Raw genomic sequence first — 27,164 nt, forward strand, 5'->3', positions numbered from 1 at the left:
GCACATTTAATTTCTTATGTATGTATTTTTAAATAACCCCTTAACCCCTTCAGGATGGAGTCAATAGTGCACGTTCTGATCAAAACAAAACGTAAACAAAAACTGGAATTTGCGCTATATGTTCCCAACACTTTTCATGTGTCCTTACTCATAGAAACATAGAAACATAGAATGTGACGGCAGATAAGAACCATTCGGCCCATCTAGTCTGCCCAGTTTTCTAAATACTTTCATTAGTCCCTGGCCTTATCTTATAGTTAGGATAGCCTTATGCCTATCCCACGCATGCTTAAACTCCTTTACTGTGTTAACCTCTACCACTTCAGCTGGAAGGCTATTCCATGCATCCACTACCCTCTCAGTAAAGTAATACTTCCTGATATTATTTTTAAACCTTTGTCCCTCTAATTTAAGACTATGTCCTCTTGTTGTGGTAGTTTTTCTTCTTTTAAATATAGTCTCCTCCTTTACTGTGTTGATTCCCTTTATGTATTTAAATGTTTCTATCATATCCCCCTGTCTCGTCTTTCCTCCAAGCTATACATGTTAAGATCCTTTAACCTTTCCTGGTAAGTTTTATCCTGCAATCCATGAACCAGTTTAGTAGCCCTTCTTTGAACTCTCTCTAAGGTATCAATATCCTTCTGAAGATAGGGTCTCCAGTACTGTGTACAGTACTCCAAGTGAGGTCTCACCAGTGTTCTGTACAATAGCATGAGCACTTCCCTCTTTCTACTGCTAATACCTCTCCCTATACAACCAAGCATTCTGCTAGCATTTCCTGCTGCTCTATTACATTGTCTGCCTACCTTTAAGTCCTCAGAAATAATCACCCCTAAATCCCTTTCCTCAGATGTTGAGGTTAGGACTCTATCAAATATTCTGTACTCTGCCCTTGGGTTTTTACGTCCAAGATGCATTATCTTGCACTTATCCACATTAAATGTCAGTTGCCACAACTCTGACCATTTTTCTAGTTTACCTAAATCATTTGCCATTTGGCTTATCCCTCCTGGAACATCAACCCTGTTACATATCTTAGTATCATCCGCAAAAAGACACACCTTACCATCAAGACCTTCTGCAATATCACTAATAAAAATATTAAAGAGAATGGGTCCAAGTACAGATCCCTGAGGTACCCCACTGGTGACAAGCCCAAGCTTCGAATATACTCCATTGACTACAACCCTCTGTTGCCTGTCACTCAGCCACTGCCTTACCCATTCAACAATACTCAAACCTCTTGTCTGCAATACATATACTATTCTTTGTGATCCTCCCTCTCCGGTGGTGGTGGCTGGTCAGGAGGAGTATGAGGTATCTTTTATTGTGGATTCTAGGTTTTCTTGGGGCACTTTAAAGTACTTGGTTGTTTGGAAAGGTTACGGTCCTGCTGATCGTTCTTGGGTTTCGGCTCCTGACCTGCCTGCGGGCTGTAAGATCCGTGCTTTTCATGCCAAGTTTCCTCTCAAGCCCGGTCCTGCCCGCCTGGTGGGGCGGTCTTCAGGTGGGGGGTTATGTCACATATTAATCTGACACTTTTTCCTCACCTGGTGCTCAGCGGCCGGAAGCTTGCAATCCTGACTGTCTCAGCATACAGTCTGGCGCCGGCCGCTACATGGGCAGAAATAACCCTGCGCGCGCACACGTGCTCGGCACGTGAACGCGCGCGCGCACCGCACACGCACATTTTGGAGCCAATGGGTATAAAAACCTAGTCTGACCTCCACTCAGTGCCCTGTCGTGGTTTCCCTTGTGGTTGTCCGAGAGCGCGTTCCTGTTTATAGTTTTCTACCTGGTTTTTGATTTTGGCTTTGTTTATTGACTTCTCTAAATTCTGGTATCCTGACCCCTGGCTTTCCTCATGACTGTGTCCCTTTCTGTGTTCCCTGACCCCGGCTTGTATTTTGACTATTCTTTGTACGTTAAATCCGGCCATTCTAAGGGCCGGTAATACGTTACTTATTTGTCATCCGTGCTATACAGTTCTACGTGCTGGATCATACAGTAATCCTGACATTAGGCACCTGACCACTAGAGGACACATGTTTTCAGCAGATACAATACACCCTTTACCTTAATCTTATGTTTAAAACACCTCATGAACCAAATACTAAGTGTAACCCAACTCTATCCCTAAACTAAATAATCCTAAGCAGTCCATATGCTAAAACTTTAACTGCTCTCAAGCAGTTAATCTTCTTAACACTAAACACCCTATGTAATAGACATGTGCAATAATTTTTGTTCCAAATGTCAATTCAGACATTTGGATACTTCTGAATGTCTGAATAGCTGAATTGCCAAAGTTCCGAAATTGCCCAATTTCCGAAGTTTCTAAGTGCCGAAGTACTAATATACCCAGTGGAAGAATGAAGAATGTTACAATGTATACAATTTTAAATAAAAAGTATACAAACATAGCCAGGATTCAGCTGTAAACATTTGCAACACTTACAACAATCAAGTAACACATTCATATAAAATGTAAGTTACTTAGTCAGTCAATGCCCACGGTATTAGGGAGTTATGTACGAAAAGGATGAAAGACCTAAATTAGAATAAGGGTGGGGACCAATTGTCCTCCCCTGGCCCCCACCCCTGAGCGGTGGGTAGGGACCCTAAATTAGAATAATGGGGGGACCTATTGTCCTCCTCCCTTGCCCCCACCCCTGAGCGGCGGGTGGGGGCCCTAAATAAAAACTGTAACCACCCCCTAAATACCAATAAGGGGGGGGACCAGTTGTCCTCCTCCCTGGCTCCCACCCCTGAGCGGCGAGTGGGGGCCCTAAATAAAAACTGTAACCACCCCCCAAACCCCTAGTCACCCCCTCCCCAAAAAATTGTATGCACCCCTACCTACCCCACTCACCCTAAAAATAGTAAGGGGGGACCAATAACTAGTTACCTGTACAAAAAATAAACAAAACTTACCATTTGATTTCTTCTTTTTTCTAAAATCTTCTTTTTTCAGCCCCAAAAAAGGCCAAATAAAAATCCATAATAACCGTCCAAAAAAAAAACCAGAGCGCAAAAAAAGTAATCCATCTTCACACATGGAGGGCAACGCGCAGACTGAGCTCTGCAGGGCGGGGGAATCCTTCTAAAGCCTTGCCCCGCCCTGCAATTAGGCTCAGAGCACTCTGATTGGTGGGTTTAAGCCATTCAATCAGAGTGCTCTGACAGATAAATGAAGGGACTGACAGGTAAGTCTCTACATTTACCTGTCACAGCACTCTGATTGGTTAGCTTGAAATTCAGCCAATCAGAGTACTCTGTGTCATTTTACACAGTGTGGGAAAGTTCTTTGGAATTTTCCCACACTGTGTAATTTGACTCATAACTCTCTGATTGGTTACTTTCAATCAACCAATCAGAGTGTTATGAGTCAAATTACACATCCGTACTATGTAATCTAACTCTAACATTATCATCCCTCTAACCATAAACCCCCTTTTACCTTTGTGACAAACGCTCCTTACCCTGGTTGTTGCCACAAACTCGAGGAGTGTGGAAGCTAGCCTCTTGCCCACCGACTATGGGCCATATACTTTGAGGCGAAATTAATCTTTTGCCTTCTATTCACAAGACATTTCCCTGGTTTATTTTTAGGGTTCCTATATGTGTGGGATGTAAATGTAATAGTTTGTTTATGATCTGTAACTATAATAATAGGTTAAAGGATCACCATAGGGTCAGGAACACAAACAAGTATTTCTGACCCTATAGTGTTAAAACCACCATCTAGCCCCCCTGGGCCCCTCATTGCCTCCGTAAATATAGCAACATCTGGTGCCTGAAGCTGTAACTCTGCATGCTGTTTGACTCAGATAAACAAGCAGTCTGCTGACATCATCAGAAGTGGTAGCCTGATCTAATCACAGTGCTTCCCCATAGGATTGGCTGAGACTGACAAAGAGGCAGATCAGGGGCAGAGCCAGCATGATTCAAACACAGCCCTGGCCAATCAGCATCTCCTCATGGAGATGAATTGAATCAATTAATCTCTATGAGGAAAGTTCAGTGTCTGCATGCAGAGGGAGGAGATATTGAATGTTTGGATGAATTTTCGGCAGCCATGACCCAGTAAGGATCTCTAACAGCTATCTGAGGAGTGGCCAGTGAAGTTATCACTAGGCTGTAATGTAAACGCTGCTTTTTCTCTGAAGGTAAATGATTATACTCACCAGAACAAATTCAATAAGCTGTAGTTGTTCTGGTGACTATAGTGTCCCTTTAAACAAATGTTTATTTTACATATGATAGTGAATCACAAGGGATTCTTTTTCTTCTTGAAAGCTTATGATCGTTACCATATCAAAGGACTTCCTATCTGAGAGGCAAGCAAAACATATGGCAGAATTGAGAGTTGGTTTGTACAGAGCCCAGACTTCCAGGCCACTTATGTGTCACTTCTCACATAGTACAGAATAGCAATGTTGGAGTCCCAGCTTCAAAGAGGAAGGTTGGGTTGTATGCTCAGACCTTCCATGCAATCAAATTAACCCCTTTTGAAATTGAAACTGTACATTTGAGGTGTTTTAAAATTGCATGTTTTTTTTGTACCTGAGAGATAATTGAGTTTGTACTGTTCCTGACTCAATTATCTCTCAGGCACAGGGGAAGAGTTTGTGTGTAATTGCATGGAGACCCCCTTCTGAGGGTGGGTGTATAACTTAGCTGTAACATGTCCCATTAAAAATATGTTCCTGTTGTACCCTTCATCAAGTCTCGGCTTATGTTTGGGTAACCAAGGTCTCTGATCACTGATTCACTTGGGAGTTGGAAGAATTATAATTGTTCGTGGGTCAAGAGGACTGGTTTGGGAACCACTGGTCTAAAGGATTTAAATCATATTAGTTGAAAATAAAATGTGACACGCTTAAAATAAAAATCTAAATTTCTAGAAGCATGTGCATGCATTATGCAGAGAACAATAGGAGCAAAGAACAAATAAATAGCAGAAAATAAAAAAAGCTTGCACCATAATGACGTGATAAGAAGTGGAGCCACACAAGTGTTTGAGGAAGCAGTTGTTAAAGAAAAAAGATAAGTAAAACGTAAAAAGTGCTTCATGATGTCTCCAGATCAATGTCCATTTTAACCCCTTAAGGACGGCGGGTCGTTCTATGCCGTCCTTAGGGAACTGGCTCTAAACGCTGGAGGGCAGCATAGAACGCCCAAACCGCCCTTTCTACTTATCCAGTCATCGGCGATCCCACGCCAGCGATTGCGGTATGGGGACTTACCTGGGAGCCCAGGGAGTCCCCCTCCGTCCTCTTCGCCCCCCTGGGCCATGTGATCGTGAGATCCGTCCAAGGCATTGCCAGCAGGGGGAGTGCCTGTAATGACAGGTACTCCCCGTGCTGTCTGAAATTTTTTTAAAACAGTTTAAAACAGTTGAAAATGTAATTATTTATTTATTAAATATATGACCTAAGTATATATACACATATACACACATACACATAAATACACATACACTGTCTAAGTGTATTTTAATATTAATATATATATATATATATATAAGTACACATACAATGATATTGATTAAATATATATATATAATTTTCATTATATATATATTTATATATAATATAAAATAAATAAATATGTAAATACGTTAAAAAAAAATAATAATAAATAAAATAAAAAATATATATGTGTGTAAATTCATTATAACTGTATTTTAAAATGAATATATATATATATAAATATATCCAAGTAAATACCGGCACTCCAGGAATTTTCAATAATATAAGTTTTCTTTATTCAGTTCAGGACGTCAACGTTTCAGCTCCTCATGGAGCTTTCATCAGGACAACATAAACAATAGAGCAAGCAAGCTTATATAGGGAATATCTAAATTAAGGTACTTACATAATCAGGTGTTGCCCCTCCATTCCCGCCATCGAATGCACTCCGGCTGCCTCCGCATTGAAACACTTTACTTCCGGGTACCTGACCCACATGACCGGACCCGAGGAATATGATTCGCCGTACGTCGTTGCCGGGCAACTAGGGACGCCAACGTCTCTTTAGTAAAGCCCTTCGCTTACGGACACCGGCATGAACCAAACCTCCTAAGCCCTTCAGTGTGTTCCTGTGTTGCCGTGGCAACCGGACCGCAGTCGGTCGGGAGGGGAGGGGGAACCTGGGGGAGAAAATCAAAGCAGTAAAAGATAATAAATAATAACCAGAAGGTACTAGACAGAGCATGTTTGTGGTATAATCTCCAATCCATTATGTGCTACATCCTTTAAATAGTGAACGGCAATCTTGCAGCCTCTAATATCGAGTGTAAACTAAACTGTGTAATAGTATGTGTGTAACATAACCAACAATCCATTAGAGTCTACATACTCTCAATAGTGGAAGGCAATAAGACGGCCTGTGGTATGCAGTGAAAGCTGAAATGTGAGAATATGAGTCTAAAGTGAGTATAAGTACCTACTGATAGGACAGGAGTGTATATCCTGATATGTAGTGCCAGAACCTATATTCTGGAAAGGTGAAAACATGATGTGAGCACGCTAAACATACAATAAAAGTGCAACTTGTGGAAAAATCAATAGGTAGTGTCCAACAATGTGGGTCATAATATTTAAATGACTATTGTAAAAATGATCTATTAAATCAAAAGCTGTATAAGTGCCTGGTTAAAAATAAAGGGTTGACCCATATATATTAGGCCCCATCTAGGTATGTAAATGTGGGACTATTTCCCCTCACTCCTTATTCTGCTCGACCCCTACAAATATATAAGTATCAAAAAGATGTTTTTATAATGACTTAAAAATTCTCTTTATAATCAATAAAGTATAATAAAATTTTTTGGTAAAAGACAGTACTAAATTACTAATTGGACTAAGTCCAATAGTTGTAGAAAGCACCTCCCTAAGCATAATGCAATCATAATTGCATTATGCTTAGGGAGGTGCTTTCTACAACTATTGGACTTAGTCCAATTAGTAATTTAGTACTGTCTTTTACCAAAAAATGTTATTATACTTTATTGATTATAAAGAGAATTTTTAAGTCATTATAAAAACATCTTTTTGATACTTATATATTTGTAGGGGTCGAGCAGAATAAGGGGTGAGGGGAAATAGTCCCACATTTACATACCTAGATGGGGCCTAATATATATGGGTCAACCCTTTATTTTTAACCAGGCACTTATACAGCTTTTGATTTAATAGATCATTTTTACAATAGTCATTTAAATATTATGACCCACATTGTTGGACACTACCTATTGATTTTTCCACAAGTTGCACTTTTATTGTATGTTTAGCGTGCTCACATCATGTTTTCACCTTTCCAGAATATAGGTTCTGGCACTACATATCAGGATATACACTCCTGTCCTATCAGTAGGTACTTATACTCACTTTAGACTCATATTCTCACATTTCAGCTTTCACTGCATACCACAGGCCGTCATATTGCCTTCCACTATTGAGAGTATGTAGACTCTAATGGATTGTTGGTTATGTTACACACATACTATTACACAGTTTAGTTTACACTCGATATTAGAGGCTGCAAGATTGCCGTTCACTATTTAAACTCTAATGGATTGTTGGTTATGTTACACACATACTATTACACAGTTTAGTTTACACTCGATATTAGAGGCTGCAAGATTGCCGTTCACTATTTAAAGGATGTAGCACATAATGGATTGGAGATTATACCACAAACATGCTCTGTCTAGTACCTTCTGGTTATTATTTATTATCTTTTACTGCTTTGATTTTCTCCCCCAGGTTCCCCCTCCCCTCCCGACCGACTGCGGTCCGGTTGCCACGGCAACACAGGAACACACTGAAGGGCTTAGGAGGTTTGGTTCATGCCGGTGTCCGTAAGCGAAGGGCTTTACTAAAGAGACGTTGGCGTCCCTAGTTGCCCGGCAACGACGTACGGCGAATCATATTCCTCGGGTCCGGTCATGTGGGTCAGGTACCCGGAAGTAAAGTGTTTCAATGCGGAGGCAGCCGGAGTGCATTCGATGGCGGGAATGGAGGGGCAACACCTGATTATGTAAGTACCTTAATTTAGATATTCCCTATATAAGCTTGCTTGTTCTATTGTTTATGTTGTCCTGATGAAAGCTCCATGAGGAGCTGAAACGTTGACGTCCTGAACTGAATAAAGAAAACTTATATTATTGAAAATTCCTGGAGTGCCGGTATTTACTTGGATATATTATTTTTGCTGCCAGAGCACCAGGTACCAATTTATCGTTTTGTTGGAGTGCAAGAATTTTTTCCGTTTTTATATATAAATATATATATATATATATTGATATCAAAATACACGTAGAACGAAATAATATAAATCTATATACATAAGTATGGGAAAACAAGGGTCTGGCTGCACTCACCTAAACATGCTTAAATGGGGTGCTGCTGGGCGCCAATAAGTACAGTAAAAATAGAAATCCAGCGCACTCACTTATCAACTAAACAGCTACTTAGATGCTGACAGATTTTACTAGTTTTATTAAAAACAGCTAATCTAGGCAAACAATGATGGGGGTTTAGTTACACTATATGATCATACATTGCATAAGCCTGCCACAAACGTCAATGTACCCCATCTTTGGCAGGTCCTACTCTCCCTGCCAACTGTCTACTAAATGAGCTCCCCCATTATTTTTTGCCTAGATTAGGTGTTTTTAATAAAACTAGTCAAATCTGTCAGCATCTAAGTAGCTGTTTAGTTGATAAGTGAGTGCGCTGGATTTCTATTTTTACTGTACTTATTGGCCCCCAGCAGCACCCCATTTAAGCATGTTTAGGTGAGTGCAGCCAGCCCCTTGTTTTCCCATATATATTTAGGAGTCTAGCCAGCTCCTTGGTTTTGCACCGCTCCCTGTCACAGGTGTCTCATCTTAGGACCCTATTTAAGCCTTGTACTGCAGAGAACTCGAGATGGAAGGATTTCCCCAAGTGAGTAGCTCATTTAGTAGACAGTTGGCAGTGAGAGTAGGACCTGCCAAAGATGGGGTACATTGACGTTTGTAGCAGGCTTATGCAATGTATGATCATATAGTGTAACTAAACCCCCATTATTTTTTGCCTAGATTAGGTGTTTTTAATAAAACTAGTCAAATCTGTCAGCATCTAAGTAGCTGTTTAGTTGATAAGTGAGTGCGGTGGATTTCTATTTTTAGTATATACATAAGTATATATGTATATATCACTATATATATACATATATATATATATATAAATAAAAATAATTTTAACAAAATTATATACATATATATATATACACACAACTATATATATATATATATATATATATATATAATTCTACATATATATTTATGTAATAATTTTACATAATTAGGTAATTTTTATTAATTACAATTTGCAGGACCTGCCTGACAACCCAGGCCGAAAGTCCAGGAAATTTAATTTGCTAGCACTATATTTAACCCTGTAACTTTCCAAGACACCATAAAACCTGTACATGGGGGGGGTACTGTTTTACTCGGAAGACTTTGCTGAATTCAAATATTAGTGTTTCAAAACAGTAAAATGTATTACAACGATGATATCGTCAGTGAAAGTGACATTTTTTGCATTTTTCACACACAAATGGCACTTACACTGTTGATATAATTGTTGTGATACGTTTTACTGTTTTGAAACACTAATATTTGTGTTCAGCGAAGTCTCCTGAGTATAACAGTACCCCTAATGTACAGTTTTTATGGGGTTTTCAAAAGTTACAGAGTCAAATATAAGGCTTGCATTTCAGTTTTTTTCACATTGAAATTCACCAGGTTGGTTATGTTGCCTTTGAGACCGTACGGTAGCTCAGGAATGAAAATTACCCCCATGATGGCATACCATTTGCAATATTAGACAACCCAAAGTATTGCAAATGGGGTATATTCAGTCTTTTTTAGTAGCCACTTAGTCACAAACACTGGCCGAAATTGGCGTTCAAATTTGTTTTTTGCATTTTTCACACACAAACAAATATTAACACTAACTTTGGCCAGTGTTTGTGACCAAGTGGCTACTAAAAAAGACTAGACATACCCCATTTGCAATACCTTGGGTTGTCTACTTTTGCAAATGGTATGCCATCATGGGGATAATTCTTATTCCTGGGCTACCATATGGTCTCAAAGGCAACGTAACCAATCTGGCGAATTTCAATGTGAAAAAACTGAAAAATTTAACATTCTATAATTGACCCTGTAACTACCCAAAACACCATAAAACCTGTACATAGGGGGTACTGTTTTACACGTGAGACATCGCTGAATACAAATATACAAATATTTGTATATTATTGCAGTAAAAGAAAGCAAACAGTATTATGACACTCACAGTTAAAATGTCACGTAGAACTAAAAAAAAAATTTAATTTCTTATTTCTTCCCATTTTTTTATATTTTATTCATATTAAGTTATGTTTCAATAAATGAAAGCCCTGTTTCCCCTGAATAAAATGATGTATAATAAGTGTGGGTGCACATAATATGAAAGAGGAGAATTACGCCTGAACAGACATATAGCACAAATTCCAGTTTTTGTTTACGTTTTGTTTTAATCAGAACGTGTACATTTGGCTCAGTCCTTAAGGGGTTAAATCTTCCAAAAAGACGCATTTCCTCTCTCCGTCTGTGATCTTCGTCATATCCAGTACACGTCTCTAGTTGGTGACATATTTCCGGCATCTCTGATCACATGATCGGATAAAATCCATTAGTCCGGCATAGAGCTCTTTAAAGTCCACTCCTATTAATACGCATGTGCATAAATTTGTAAACAAAATCGAACATAATCTATATTCCAATGATTTGGGTATCTCCATAAAAAACAGCAATTTTGGGGAGATTCTTATTAAGTCTCTAGAATCCACAGGACAATAAAAAAAGTTTTCAATTGGCTGGATGGATCAATGACAATTGAGAGGTGTGAAATCTGGGTATGATTTAACAAATAATTGATTATCAATCTAATGCCAGAGAAGAATAAGTCTAATACTTTTTATATTCCCATTTTCAGATGGTAGCAACCGGAATATGTGGCAGTGATGACCATGCACTTGAGGGGAAACTAAAAGAAGTAACCTTTCCTACCATTCTTGGTCATGAAGGAGTTGGTATTGTAGAGAGCATTGGAGAAGGAGTAAAAGGATTTAAACCAGGTAAGACAGGTTTTTCAACACTATGCAACTTTATGCATTTCTTACGCCATGATACTGCCACGACAAGTTCATTGTAAAAGGGCAAATCTGTATTTCTTTTTCTTTTTTTTTTTTGTCAATCTTTCTTTTATTGAGACAGATGAATTGGGATACAGAAATAAAAGGGAGGGAAATGTGCAATATTAAGTATACGTTAGTCATAGCATAACTGCAAATAACATTTCCTAGATAAGTGTCTCATTTTTTAAAGGTGAGTGCAACATGAACATGCTGAAAAATTACGCTTAGCGCTTATGGTGTAGTTAACTGTACAGGCTTAACATGATGGAAGGTATACGGTATAGAATCTTTGTTCGTGGACACCGGAGGTAGGGCCTGCGTCCATGTCTAGCTGGGTAAAGAACCTCTCTAAATTGGCATTTCGCACTGAGTGACTGCTCTATCGCCAGGTATAGTGGTAAGGACTCTCTTATAACATTTATTGTGGTTCTACTTAATCTGGCCAGTTCGCTTAGACATATGGATATAACCCTGTAGACATTTTATTCACAGGCTGAGATACAGGCTTATCTGGTCGTACGTTTTAGGCTGAGCTGAGGCTAGTTACTACTGCACACGTAATACAGATTGGTCGTGATGAATAGGTAAGCTTCCTATTTGCATGCGAAAAAACAAACAAACAAACAAACAAAAAAAAAAAAAAAAGTTAAGCTTATTATACACTACAAGATTTCTACATAGCAGTAGGCTGTAATTGGCTATTAAGTAAGGTATGGAGAACCGTAGTCCAACAGGGTGCAGCCAATATAGGCTGGATTTGTGATCGGCAGGGTGGACAGTCCGAGTGGGATTTCCGCTGAGCAGCGAAGTCCATGGCTGGAAGCGGCTGGATGTAGGTCCCCCCGACCTTTGTGTCCTGAATCAGCCAATGCCCATGCGAGATGTGCGGGTACCTTGCGTTTGGGGTGACCCCTGGGGCATGGTGGGATGCGGATGTTTGGGGGCCGCCTTCTCGCCCCAGGCCGTGAAAAGGGTCGTCGCCTTCAGCCCACAGACTCGGGTTCCTCTTGAGGCCGAGTCTTCCCTTTTTTGGGTGCCCAGGAGTGCCTGGTTGTTCTGCCGCTGCCAGCGGCGGTCGGGCCTCGGGCAGTGTGGACGGCGCCTCGGAGGTGTTCTCCGGTTGGCCCTCGGCCTAGGATGGCCATTAGAGTGGGGGGTAGTTACGGTTCCATGCGTTGTCCCCTTCCGATTCCGCCTCTCTGTCACCTCAGCATAGGCGCGGGGCCTAGACTTCTTGTCCCCCCAGAGTTCCCTTTGGATGGAAGCTTTGGCTCTCAGGTGCCCCTCAGTGTGGGTCCTCTGTTTGGTGCGTAAGGAGATTTCCGTGGCTGCTCTCTGGTTGATTCGGTGCCAGAATTTGCGGCAGACGGCCTCAAACCTGGCTTCAAATAGGGCCCTCCATTGAGTGTGTGGGCTATCATGCCGGGCTTCCCGCGTAGCGGCCATCTTGGGCTCGCCGCGAGCATCATGCTGCGAGACACATCTGCCCTCCGGTTCAGCTTGTTCGTATCCCCTTCCGTGGGTAGTTGGTGGACCGAGATAACCCCCATCGGTCCGGGGGGGGATCGGAGTGAAGTGGGTCCGCTTGCAGGGCCTGAGCTCCGGGAGATCGTCCGCCTCTCCCTCGACCAGGCCCCTTCAGGTTACCTTCAGGCTCTCGGGCTGTCATCAACAGTAGTTTCATGGTAAGTGTGATATTGTGTGCCCGGAGTCTCCTGAGTACAGGTTCTGCCAGGCTGTTTGTGCATGAGCCCAGTATTTAAGCTCAATATTACAGTTTTCCTCTTTTTCATGCAGGAGCTCAAGCTGTGCACGTCTGCTCGCCTTGGAAGTCAGGCTCCGCCCTCCAAATCTGTATTTCTAATGCTATATTATCATTGTCTCTATCTATTTTGATGTATCACCTCTTTGTGTACTGGAAATAATACAGGTCATTTTATTTACCTTTTCGCGGCCCTGCCACATGCTCCTCCTTGTCTGATGTCATGTTAGAGGTGAGCCTCCATGATGACCGTCTAATCCACTGCTCCTCTTAGAAAAGTTTTTGTGCTGACATTGTTTTTAGAAACATTTTAAACCTGGCAGCGGGGGGTTGAAAACATGGACAAGTTTTATATCCCATGCAGTGCAGCATTTGGCAGGGTTATTCTTATTTATGTTACCTAGCATTTTACAGGTAAGCTGTGGTTACTTTCATATTTTTCCAATTCATAAAAACAGAACTTACAGGTGATCAGCTCAATAAAGTAAGAAAACAAATTAACTGACTTGTTAGATAGTTTGAAAGTGATATCCAATGATTGTGCCATAGTCACTGAACGCTCTCTGTGGCGTGGGCCATTCTAATGCCAATGTTTGTCTAGGAATTTGTACACCTGTCATCAACGGGTATGGCATTATGCCAATAAATAAGACACTATCTCTACACTGGGAATATTTAATATCTAACCATTATTTTATTTCAAATCATTAACATGTATTTTTGATATGCATCTTTACTTTTCCGTACTTTTTGTTACACAAGTCCCAAGTTATTTGGATTTAAAAAAATGGGGATTCAAATAATTAAGATAAAGTGAAATTTACTAGATCGCTGCCATACTGAGACTCTTAAAGGTACACTTTAACTTTAGACTACAAACATGTATTTATAAAGTTAGTGTTTTTCTGTCTATTTAGATTGAATGTATGATTATCGGGAGAGTTTGGTGCCTACATACAGAGCATGAAGACACTAGGAGGGCCCTCTAGTAACTGTCTGACTGACAACCAGTAGAGTTGGTCGTTAAAGTGATTCTCTAGTGAAAATGTAAATGGGTGGGTGGTGAAATAGTATTAAACTAGTGCAGGCAAGCCACTGTCATGAGGTCACTCCAAAACCTCTATACAAAAGAAACACAAGATCCTGAATCATAAATCAGGAAAAAACAGGGCGCCACAGTCACAGAGTTACATTCAATCTGGAGATTCCCATGGATAGAAGGGACAATGGATGTAAGAAAAATATCCACTTTATTTATAGTACATTCAAATAAAATAAGCAAACAAGAATGTGCAAAATCGCAATACAGTTGAATATTAAAAAGCCAAATAAGGCAAGACAGCCCTTATGGACAGCAGCTTCAACTATACAGATAACTGTGCAGATATTACAAAGTGCCAATGCAAAAAAACTGCCAGAGTGCAAAAGTCACCAAATGACACTCTTCAAACACAAATAACAACAGTATACTGACAGAATAAAAGACTGCTGTACCACTAATGCAGGGCTCTCGTAGCTGCTCAACGCGTTTCGTCGATTAGATTCGTCGATTCTTCAGGAGGGATCACATCCGGGTTGCTCCATGTGGAGCCCGGCAGTTAGACAGAGCATCGGAAACCTTCAGGCAGGGGTCGAGGCACTCAGTATATGTACAAAAATGATATATAATAATAATAATTTAATTTAAAAAAAATGAATCCCTATCCGCCCTCCCTCTTCCTCCCACTCACTCCCACTCCCTCCCACTCAGTCTCCGATGTACTTACCGATTGCCGCTTTCCCCTGCCGTTGATCAGTCTTCTTCTTTGGGGGAACTCTCTGGACTGAGCCCAGAGAGTCCCCCCTCTGCAAAAAAAAGAGCTCTAAAAGAGCGGTCGCATGGCCCCGATAGGTGTCCATAGTGCTGCCAGCAGGGGGACTGCCTGACAGGCAGTCCCCCTGCTGGTTGGAAAGTAAAAATAAAGTTAATAGAAGTTAAATAAATAAATAAATAAAAGATAATAAATAAAAAAAAAAATATATATATATATATATGTATATATATATATATATATACGTATATATGTGATATATATATATATACACATATATTATATCTATAGATATATGTGTGTATATATATATATATATATATATATATATATATATTTTATATAACGTCTCACTATGTGTATCTTTTACATATATTAATATAAAAATGCACTTAGAGTAAAATTACACACATATATATATATATATATATATATATCATATATAATAACTATATATTATGTATATATATATATATATATATATTATAAAAAAGAAATAATAATTAAAAATAAACTGTAAAAATTATTTTAAAAAATTATATATATATATATATATATACATATATATATGTAATTTTATTCTTACTACATTTTGATATTAATATATATATATATATATATATTTATATCAAAATACACTTAAAATCTAATTATATATATATCTATTTATATACCCTTAACGACGGTGGATGTACTATGTACGTCCGACATAAAAACGGTCATCATGGACCGCGGACGTACCTAGTACGACCGCGGCAAATAGGAGCCCCTACCAGGACTGGTGGTCACGGTCAGGGGGGACTGCTGGAGACCCCAGCAGTCCCCTTGCAGCAGCCCTGTCTACCCTGGCCCTCCAGGGCCATGTGATAACCATGATCACATCGCCGCAATAGGAGTCTAGGAGCTGCCAGCAGGGGGACTGTCTGAGCTGTTAGACAGTCCCCAAGGCTGCTAAAAAGTAAATATATATATATATAAATATATATATATATATATATATATATATATATATATATATATATATATGTATAATATATTATAAAATAATTAAAGCATTTTATAATATATTATACATATATAATAATTATATATGATTTCATTATAAGTGTACTTTGAGATATATACACATATATCTCAAAATACACTTATAATGAAATCATATATATATGTATAATATATTACAAAATGCTTTAATTATAATATATTATACATATATAGGCAGGAAATAAAAGTGTGTGTGTCCAATAATATTTATATACACATAATGATATACGGTAATTAAAATACTAGATTGTGATAAATCAAAAAGAAAGCATATATTTTGAATTTATATTTTTATGATTCTACAATATTTTCTAGCCTACTTCCATGGTTTGTTTCAGTTTCAACTATGATGTGGTTACTCTTACATTTTTATATTGCCATAATTTATTTATATATTTTTATAAGTTTTTATATTATTTTATTATTTTTTATTTATCCTGCCCTTTATCTCTGTTTTATCTCCTGCCTCTCCATTATATTATTATGTTATTTATGCATGTACATTTGTTTTTATTATTTCCACCATATACCGTTAAAGTCATCCAACTGCTTTTTTTTTGCTTTTATCACAATCTAGACGTTTTAGTTATATCATTATGTGTATATAAATATTATTGGACACACTATGTGTATTTTAAATTCCAATGCTTCTTTCTTTTAGTACCATATTCTCCATTCTAATTTCAAGATGTATTTTATAGTATGCATTATAATTATTTTATTTGGTCTACAGTAGTCTTTATAGTACATTTAAGTGTGTGTATATATTTTTGTGCACATTATGTGCCTGTACATTGGAAATTGAACAACATGAGTTTGTTATTTTCTATATGCTATGAAACATCACTAAGTATTCTTTTTTCATTTAACTTATGCTGGCTTTGCTGAAAAACGGGCGGAACTACTTTTTGATGCAAAAAATAGTACATGCTGACACCCCCCATTTGATGCAAATACCAGTCCACGGACCGATTTCCATAATAACCGGCCACCCTCTGCGACTTATTATGTTGTTATTTAAAATGGTGGGCGTTGCCACGCTGTCCGGGACTACATGCATTCCAAGAGTGGAATGCAGCACGCTACCATTGGCTTATACGCCCCGTCACTTCTGGTGTGACGAGTGCGTTTCACCAATGGTCCCAGGAAGCAGGAAGGGCACCTGCACTACGCAAGGAATTTATCACCTAACACCCCCACTGGTGTATGCGCCGCGTCACTTCCGGTGTGACGCCTGCGTTCCACCATTGGTTACAGGAAACCGGAAGGGACCTTTTACATCACACCAGGAAATCATCATTCAATTTGGAATATCTATATAAACGGACGGAATTAGGACTTCACCCACACTTCTGAGGAAGCCTTTTTAAGGGCATCCTGCAGAAACACCCATCACTCTCAGGCCTCACTTCACAATCAACTCAGTGAAGACTGCATTTACCATCCTGCAGAAACACCCATCACTCTCAGGCCTCACTTCACAATCAACTCAGTGAAGACTGCATTTACCATCCTGCAGAAACACCCATCACTCTCAGGCCTCACTTCACAATCAACTCAGTGAAGACTGCATTTACCATCCTGCAGAAACACCCATCACTCTCAGGCCTCACTTCACAATCAACTCAGTGAAGACTGCATTTACCATCCTGCAGAAACACCCATCACTCTCAGGCCTCACTTCACAATCAACTCAGTGAAGACTGCATTTACCATCCTGCAGAAACACCCATCACTCTCAGGCCTCACTTCACAATCAACTCAGTGAAGACTGCATTTACCATCCTGCAGAAACACCCATCACTCTCAGGTACTGACTGAAGCTTGGAAGATACTCCACCTCCCGTATTACTGGATTGCTACAATATTCTCATGTGTTACTATAGAGTTGTTACAATTTATACCTGTAGTTTGCCACTGTAATGTTATGTGCATGCAGTGTGTACCACTGTGATTTAATGATTCTGACCAATATTAAATGTAGACAGTTATTAATATTTTGGGTGATAGAATTTGGTTGCTAAACTTTTCAATAGTTTATAACACATGCCTACTCTGCCCCCTCCCCTCACACTCTCCTTTTCCCCTCCCCAGTCGTAAATACCTTCATATGACTGTTCTATCCCTATTCCTCAGGCCTCACTTCACAATCAACTCAGTGAAGACTGCATTTTTTCTCCCCACTTCCCACCCGACCACCCCGACCACCCAGGCTCCCCTTAAAGATATAGCATGCTCCTCCAGCTGTTTGAGATTCTCACCCAATTACCTCTTCATTCCCCTAACATCTTACCAATAGCTTCTCTCTGTTAACTCTTTCAGCCATCACCTCCAAACTTCCCCTGCTACCTCTTGTCTCAAATCCCCATGGTTTCCTTTAGATTGTAAGCTCACGGGCCATCTAGCCAAGCACTTTGTATAAAAGAGCTCCAATGGCTAGATATCAGCTTACGGGCAGGGCTCTCTTACCTCTTGTATTTGTATGTGTATATTGTACGTTTCTCCACTAATTGTACAGCGCTGCGGAATCTGTGTGCGCTTTATAAATAGCAATAATAAAAAAATAAATAAATACTACAAAAGAATGGAAATACCCCATTTGGAATACCCCGGGTTGTCTACATTTGAAAATGGTATGCCATGATGGGGTTATTTCACATATTCCTGAGCTACCATATGGTCTCAAAAGGCAACACAGACCCAGCAAACCAATCTGGTAAACTGAATTGGGCAAGCCCTATATTGACCCTGTACCTTTTCAAACCACCATAAAACCTGTACATGGGGGGTATTGTTATACTCGGGAAAATTTGCTAAACACAAATATGAGTGTTTACAACAGTAAAACTTGTCACGACGATTAAATCACCGGTAAAAGTGCAGTTTGTGTGTAAAAAAATGCAAAAAAAACAAATAAAAAATCACTGAATCAGACATCCCCGCTACCTATGTTCTTGCACCACACCACTGCCCCATTGAAGTCCTACAAAAAATCCCTGACCAAACATCTATTCACAGCAGCCAAATCCTTAATCCCAACCATGTGGAAGTGCCCGGGGGCGCCTACTCTCCAGCAGTGGATACCTAGAGTAGAGGAGATAGCTTAAATGGAATCTCTTACCACAGCCCTCAGGGGCACCTCCGACAAACACTTAACACTTAACACTTGGACCCCCTGGTTGACATACATCTCCCAGACAACCAGCGTTGCCTGGACTCCAAAAACGGGTTATGTCCCTAGACTCATGTGGGCCTCCCCCTCTATCTCACCTCCCTTCCCCCTCCTACCATTCCCCCTTAGTCCCCCTCTCCCCACTCCTCTGTTATACCCGCCCTTTCAATAAATATGAGCAATAGTACCAACCTAAGTAAAAAAACGAATACAAGGAGTCCCAACCAGTGGCGTACATGCAAACCATGGGGCCCCGGTGCGAAAATGACAATGACAATCCACGTCCATTGGGTGGCCCTGACCGCATGGGCCACCCGATGGACCCCTTGGACGGCGGCCCCGGAGGTTTGCCGCGTGGGCCGGGCCGCAGAAGATGATGGCGGCGGATACCTGGTCACAGGGGTCCGCAGGGCGGCCAGGCCCCCTGGAGTGGCGGGACCGGTCGCAGCTGCGACCCCTGCGACCACGGTATGTACGCCGCTGGACCCAACTACGGCTAAGCTGTTTCGGTTCTGCTGAGACTGACCCTAGTATCCTCTCTATTGTATGCCCGCTAACCCTGGAATGATGTAACACATGCTGTAATGCATAGCAATTCAATTATTTTGTTACTCATATACACTTCACAAGTTACTGTTGCTTCATGTTGCTTCTTATTCGTTGCCACAATTTCTCAACTCAACAGTACCCCTGTGCCATATAGGTACTTGTGCGTTATAGTAAAAAAAGGAGATACACAGGGGCTGGATCATCCAAATAAAGCCTGTATCACTTGGGAATACCCTAGTGTTTGTGTTAGACCTGATAACGCTATCGCGGCTAGTTTTAAATCTATGCTTGTACTTCCTGAAAAACTATCTGTCAGACGAGAACTGTTTATTATTACTGCTCCTTATATAGATATAGATGTTGACTTTCGTGTACCTGAATGTTCCATGTTTTCCCTTGTTCACAAGACAAAAAAACAAAATTACAAAATAAACTAAACTTGTCAAAAAATAAATTACAAAATTATAGTTTCCTATATAAATGAGATTAATAAAGTATATACAGAAGTGAAAATAAATGTAAATAATAAGTTATAACATGGTACCAGTAAGTAGAACAAGCATTCAGTCAGGTAGGAACATGGTTAAAGTCCATATTCCTTTTTTCACACAATCTTCCCACATGGACCATTCATAATGCAGTATTGATATGAAGGTAGATGGTTCATGGAAAGCTAATTTACATATTTTATTTTCAAATACTACAGATAAGACTTCATCTGCACTTGGTATATTATATCTGAAGCATTTTTCTATCTTTAGGTGACAAAGTCATTCCACTTTTTATGCCTCAGTGTTGTCAGTGTGTTTGCTGCAAGGACCCAAGAACCAATATATGCACTTTACCCATGTAAGTCATTTAACCTTGCTTCCTCTTGTAGTGGGTGATTGTATCAATATAACTGTTCCCACATGACCAATGTTAGAAGTATAATCTTTAATCTCTTCCGCCCCATGGTGGGGTATATTAATTTGTGACTAAGGATCGGAGGTTTTTGTCCCATACTCCTATGTTCATATTACATTTTTATTTAAGTTAATCAAAACAAATAGTTTTTTATTATCATTTAACTTACAACATACCTATGTATCTCATAGCACCACAGGTAGACCCAAAGGATTGATGGCTGATGGCACTAGCAGATTTACCTGCAAAGGAAAGCAGCTCTATCATTTTGCAAATACCAGCACATTTGCTGAATATTCTGTTATTGATGAAATTGCAGCTGCAAAAATTGATGACAACGCACCACTGGATAATGTCTGTCTTATTGGATGTGGTTTCTCTACTGGTTATGGTTCTGCTATAAACACAGCCAAGGTATTCTATTCCCTATATGTATATGTACATGTATATACTGTCTACCTGTAACTGTGTATGTGTTTGACTGTCTGCCAGTAATTGTGTGTGCGACTGTCTGCGACTATCTGTCTGCAACCGTGTGTGTGTATGACTGTCTGCCTGCAACTATGTATGTGTGTATGTGTGTGTGACTGTCTGTATGTCACTGTGTGTGTGCCTGGCTACCTGTGACTGTATGTGGCTGCCTGTAGCTGTGTGTCTAATTGTGTGGGAGTCACTATGTGCCTCAGACTGTGTGCATGTAGCTGTATTTGACAGTATATTCATGTAACTTTGTACATCTGACTGTGTGTCAGACTGTGGGACTGTGTGCATGTGACACTGCAAAAATACATAATTGCATTCACACATGGACCTACATGCGTTTTTTTTTTAAATCTGAAATTAAAGACCCATCACAAATATCACACAAAGTCAATACACACATCACACACAGTCAATACATCCATAACAAATATCACACATAGAGACAAAGGCTCAGATTCCTAGCACACGGGACCATCAGAGATCAGCATGACCCCCTTAGGGCAACGTAACAAAACTAAAATTAATAATTGAATAAGACCTATAGAAAAAGAAATAGCAAATACATATGTTGGATAAAATATCACAGGTCAATGAATTGCCAAATGAATATGTAAGTGTTTTTCCATATTACTTTGGTTATTGAAAAATCTACCTCAATTTGATGGTGTGCTGAATGGAGACACTTTAAGACGGCATCTTCTCAGTCTTACCATTAGAATTTCATAAGTCACTAATTAATTTTCATCTAGCAACTTATGCAAAAAAATAAAAATAACCAGCCAGTGGTCCGTCGAACCTAAAATCCAAAAGCTTGTACAAATCCCAAATCATTATCTGCCAAGGTGGCACTACATAAAATGTATCTAATGTGTACCTAAAGTCATCCACAGGAAATAATTTGTTAAAAATGCAAATAGGTATTCTTGGCATCAAAACAACTTTATCTTAATGAAGCAGTTTGGGTGTATATGTGCAAGTGCAATCTAATTTAAGAGTTAAATCATTGTTGCTCTTGTCCATGCAGCCCTAGCCACACCTCCCTGCCTATGATGGACACAGCCTCCATGAAAACAAAAATGGTTTAATTTTCAATCAGATCTTACTTTACTCTTAACTCTGTAAACTAACTTTTAATCACACACTGGAGGCTCCTGGAGGCTCTGGCAGACTATTAACAGGCAATGCTAAACTGAACACACTGTGCAAAAAAGAAAGTTTAAACATTAAATCTCTCTTTACAGGAAGTGTTGGAGACTGCAAGTCACATGCACAGAGGTGTGGCTAGAGTTGCTTATAGAAAGCAATGTAGCTCCTAAATGACAGACAATTGAGCTTTGAGACTCCAGGAGCAAAATCTATACACCATAACCGCTTCATTAAGCTAAACCTGTTTTGGTGCCTATACTATTAATTTATTTTCAGTTATGTTTGATGGTGATAATATTTCATTTGAAAACAACTTTATTAGGCATTAAATAATTAATATAGTAATATTCACTGTAGCTCATTTTTTTGTGCAGGTACATCCAGGGTCTACATGTGCTGTGTTTGGTTTGGGTGGTGTTGGACTTGCTACTGTCATGGGCTGTAAAGCAGCTGGTGCGTCCCGTATCATTGGAGTGGATATCAACAAGGACAAGTTTGCCAAGGCTAAAGAATTAGGAGCAACTGAGTGCATCAACCCCAAAGATTATGACAAACCTATCCAGCAAGTTCTTATAGAGCAGACTGGTGGTGGTTTAGACTATGTATTTGAATGCATTGGAAACACAGAAACTATGGTATGTGGACCAAACTTAATTGTGAACAAATTACACTTTTACCATTATTGGTTCAGTGGAAAAGATCCCTATACCTTATATTAAATACTAAAGTTTAACGAAGCACTGTCACTGACTGGGGACTTTGCAGAATTCACAAAGACCCCTGATGGTGACATCACTGCTGGGGGTCCGTTAGCCAGGGGGGCAGGAAAGGTAAGCTCTACTCACCTGAACTTGTCCCTTGCGGGCACCATCTTCTTTATATGAGCGAATACAGCATTGAAGTCAATGGAGGATACCATAGACACAGCCAATTCCCTGCAGCTGCTGGTGATGACTCTGACGATTAACACTTAGATTCTGCCTTAGTCTAAGAAAGTCAAGCAGAGGAGAAATCCAGAGACAAAGTGGTCCAGGGGTGGGGGTGGAGGAAGGATGGGGGACTACAACAGTGTCGCTTCAGAATCAATAACTACCCGTCAAAAGATGAGTTGTTGACAACATGTTAACAAATCCATTGAACATTTTGCAAATTCAACACCTAAAAGAACTTCACAAGTCACTGAGAATACTTTTCTACAAATCTATTTAACTGCCCCATTTTATTTATTTATTACTGGTATTTATAAAGCGCATATTCCGCAGCGCACCATCATTACAATATACTGTAATGATTACAATATAACTAATACAGGTAGTCCTCATTTTCCGACTTACCTGTTTAACTACGGCCGGATTTACGACCAGCTCTCTAGCCCAGGGATTTGAGAGATTCCCCACATTAGAGAGCTGGTCTGTGATCGGGGAATTTTCCCCGAACATAGATTAGAAGGATTCCCTGCTCTGGTGCGCTTGTCTATGTTTAGGGAACATTGACAAATGCAGCAAATTAATTAAGTCATAAAATGCATCTGAGCAGGGAATCCCTCTAATCTATGTTCAGGGAAATTTCCCCAAACATAGACAAATGCATCAGAGCAGGGGATCCCTCAAATCGGGGAACATTCTTCCACAAGTTGAATTGTGCATAAGATTCAGAAAATATGTCTTGAAATCCTTACTTTATATTTTTTTTCCACCAGGTTTCAGCAATAAATGCAAGTCACTTTGCCTTTGGAACTACAGTAATTGTTGGAGTTGCTCCATCTACCAAAACTATAACTATTGATCCAATGATCTTTTTGACTGGACGTACAATGAAAAGTTCTCTTTTTGGAGGTATAATAAATTATTAATGATCACTAGACATTTGTGATTAATATCATTTTTGTAAGTCAAAATGTTAAATACAATTTAAAATTGTTAGCTATAGTTTTGATTCTGGATAGAAACATAAAACATAAAATGTGATGACAGTTGGGGGGATGACGTGAATACGAGAGCGTACACACGCCAAGAGGAGGAGCTGATGGAGTCACGCCAGCGGGTTATGGAGTAGGCATTGAAGGGAGCACGCAGCGATATACACAGTGAGATTCTACAATCCAAGTGTCGAAAATTCAACAAGAATTTTTCCAATGGACTTCCAACACTTCACGACCGCTATCTTTTACCACCCTATTACTACCAATATTCTGTTCGGTGTGCTGACCCAAAGGTGGTGAAAGTTAACCAAAACTGCTCCAAGCCCCTGGTACAGATATGTCTCAGAGAAAAAATAAAGCAATCAAGAGCGGATAAGGCATCCTTCTTCTTGGCGAAAGCCGCAACACCAAAGTGCCGTGTAGGCCCAGGCATGATCCAAGATGGCGGCGAGACCCGCTAGCAAGTAAGCTCCATATCGACGACTGCCAGCCTTGAGCTAGCTCAAGAGGACAACCCAGTAACGGAATCCCAAATGCGAGGCATCCTTGCAGGATTCATGGCTACTAGGCAGTTTAACATCACGGCCCAATTACATGGCCTATCTGCAGACCTCCGCAAGGAGATTCACGACATAGGCCAAAGAACCTCCCACATGGAGAACAGGCTGGATGACTTTGCGGGAGCCCATAACGGCTTAGCTACCAAGCTGCAAGAAATGGAGGAAACTATCACTGCGCAGAGTGTAGCAGGAACAGCTCTTACAAGAGCTTAGTGATTATACTCAGGGTGAGTATAGTGATTATAGCAATCCCCAGAGTGAATGTAGTCCTCCAATCCCCCAAACATGAGCCTAGACCACATGAAGGGTAAAACAGGTGTGTTTAATGGAAGCCACAGCTGGCCTTTTATGCAAGTTCCCAAGCAAGGTATCACCCAGATCAGAGCAAGTCTTATTTTTGACCGACAGTGCACATGGTCCCATGCCCAAAACTGTTCCAGAGAATTAGTGCTAACAGTCGGTCTCTCTGTCTGGAGTACAAAAGTACATACTTCCCATGAACAGAGCCTTTTAAAAGTATTTTAGCCAGGTCCATTGCAGGGGCCATAGTCACAGGGTAGGAGGCTAGCAAACAGGCTCCTCCAAAAATTTGTGGCAAACTCACAGGAAAAGGAGAGTTTGTCACACATCTTCCCTCCCAAGGGGAGACTAACCAGGTACCTGACCACCTGTCAGTCACTACCTGAGGTAGTAGCCCACCCATAAGCAAATACTGAACCTGGTGACTTCCGTAGCCCATCTCTGTCCTGTATGTGCCCAGCTATCAAGTGGGCATCTGGTACTCCTGGTCTCCCTTGTGCACCCAGGCATGGAGTTGTAGGTACTTGGTGGGCAGAGACCAACTGCGCTCTGCTCCGGTGCCAGCGCTTCTGCTGGGGGGACTGGTACATAGTCCTTCCCTGTAATAAAGGGGAAGGTAGGGCAGAGGCTAGCTGCTCTCTCCCCTGATGCCAGCTCTTCTGCTGGGAAGATGCCAGGGGGCATGTCTCTGGACGACAGCCCCAGCTGCTGATGGGTAGGACCGACCAACTCCACTCCCTGTATCTTTCCCTGTGGTTGGGGAGGGGGACCGACTGTCTCCTCCCAAGGTGTCTCTAGCTGCCGCTGGGGAGAGAGGGTGATATGCTCATCTCCCTGTAATGCACACATTGCGCTGGGGAGTGAGACCGACCTTCTCCACTCCCAGTAACTTGCCCTGTCGCTGGGAAGAGTGGACAATATGCTCCTCTCCCTGTAAGGCACACTGCCACTGGGGAGAGGGACCGGTTGTGTCCCCTCCTTGTAAAGTAAGCTGCCGCTGGGGAGTCGAACCGACTGTCTCGACTCCCGATAATGCTGCCTGGTGATGGGTAGTGATCGGTCGACTAAAGGTGTCCCTTTAACTGTTAATTTATAAGCCAGCAAGTTACAGGAAACTCAACCCAAGCAAAACACCATCTTCACACTTGCTGCTGCTGCTGGGTGCTTGCTGCTGCTGGGATGAGGGACCGACAATCTCCTCTCCCGGTAACTCCGGCTGCCGCTGGGGAGAGAGACCGGTTTTCTCTTCTCCCTTTAACCCATACACACAAGGATAAAAAACTGATAGAGGGGGCAAAGCCTGACCACCAAGCTGCTCGGACACATGCAGCACGAGCTCCCTACCGACTTCAGAATATTGGAGTACTTCCACCGGCTTCTTAGCCAAAATATTTACCACAGTGCACTACCCATGTTGGGAATGCACAGGCAAAATGATTGGGACCTCACCCGAGCCTGTTACTGCTGGGAGCCCGGAATGCTGTGTTGCAGCCTAATTGAGCTGGAGTAGGGGAGAGGCAGCTGCTCTCCTCTCTCCTCTCTCCTGCACTTTTCAAACACCACTTCACCTAGACCACCCTCCCCCCCGGATGGCAGGGGTCATTCCAGTTGCCACTGTCCTGCCACAAGACTATCACAGCTCCAACTAGACAACACCAGCTAAAAATAGTGAACGCACTCCCTTCAAGAGTGCAAGTGCTGGGCCTGCCTCCTATGGCTCACTGCAGCTCCACTGATCTATGCCTACAGCATCTAGATGAAATATTTCAATGCTTTTGGTCATGGCTAATAATGCGTGAAACAGCTGCCAGAACTATTTCCCCAGATGGTGCCAAGAGAAGCAAGAAGCGAAGGGTGGAAAGTCCCCTCAAAGCATCAAGCCTACTCAGCAACTTCCCCGCCTGTCTAAACCAAGACTCTGCAAGCGCCTTACCACATCAAAGCACTCATAGGCGAGGAAGCAAGTCCACGGACAGCGGCAAACTAAACCCTGCACCTCAGTCCAACCCCAGAAGGGAAAGGACTTGGTACACAACAGATGTTCAGTCCAAAGAGGGGTGCAGGCCTGGAAACACTATGGTGCTCACCACTGGGACCGTTCTCCGACACGCCAGAGAATTATACCACAAACACCTTAAGCTTACTATCTATGGGGTGTCGGCTGATCCCTGGTCAACTACTTGCTTTATGTTCCCCCCTGTTGTAGGCGGACGCTATTATTTGAGTCTATGCTGTTGGTCTCGCAGCTGATCACTATCTATGCTACATA

The 27,164-nt window shown here is 40.9% G+C and overlaps 1 protein-coding gene across 1 annotated transcript in view; it reads left to right on the forward strand.

Annotated features, from left to right (window-relative positions):
• The window catches only part of LOC134614604 (alcohol dehydrogenase 1-like), a 59,514-nt gene that overhangs the window by 4,298 nt on the left and 28,052 nt on the right, over positions 1-27,164 (forward strand). Inside the window, exons 2-6 of the mRNA XM_063458580.1 lie at positions 11,040-11,181; positions 20,341-20,428; positions 20,677-20,899; positions 22,489-22,749; positions 23,814-23,949. Of these exons, the coding sequence (XP_063314650.1) occupies positions 11,040-11,181; positions 20,341-20,428; positions 20,677-20,899; positions 22,489-22,749; positions 23,814-23,949 (850 nt within the window). The remainder of the gene's footprint in view (positions 1-11,039; positions 11,182-20,340; positions 20,429-20,676; positions 20,900-22,488; positions 22,750-23,813; positions 23,950-27,164) is intronic.

Source organism: Pelobates fuscus, chromosome 6 (genome assembly GCF_036172605.1).
Source record: "Pelobates fuscus isolate aPelFus1 chromosome 6, aPelFus1.pri, whole genome shotgun sequence".
NCBI classification, from domain to species: Eukaryota; Metazoa; Chordata; class Amphibia; order Anura; family Pelobatidae; genus Pelobates; species Pelobates fuscus.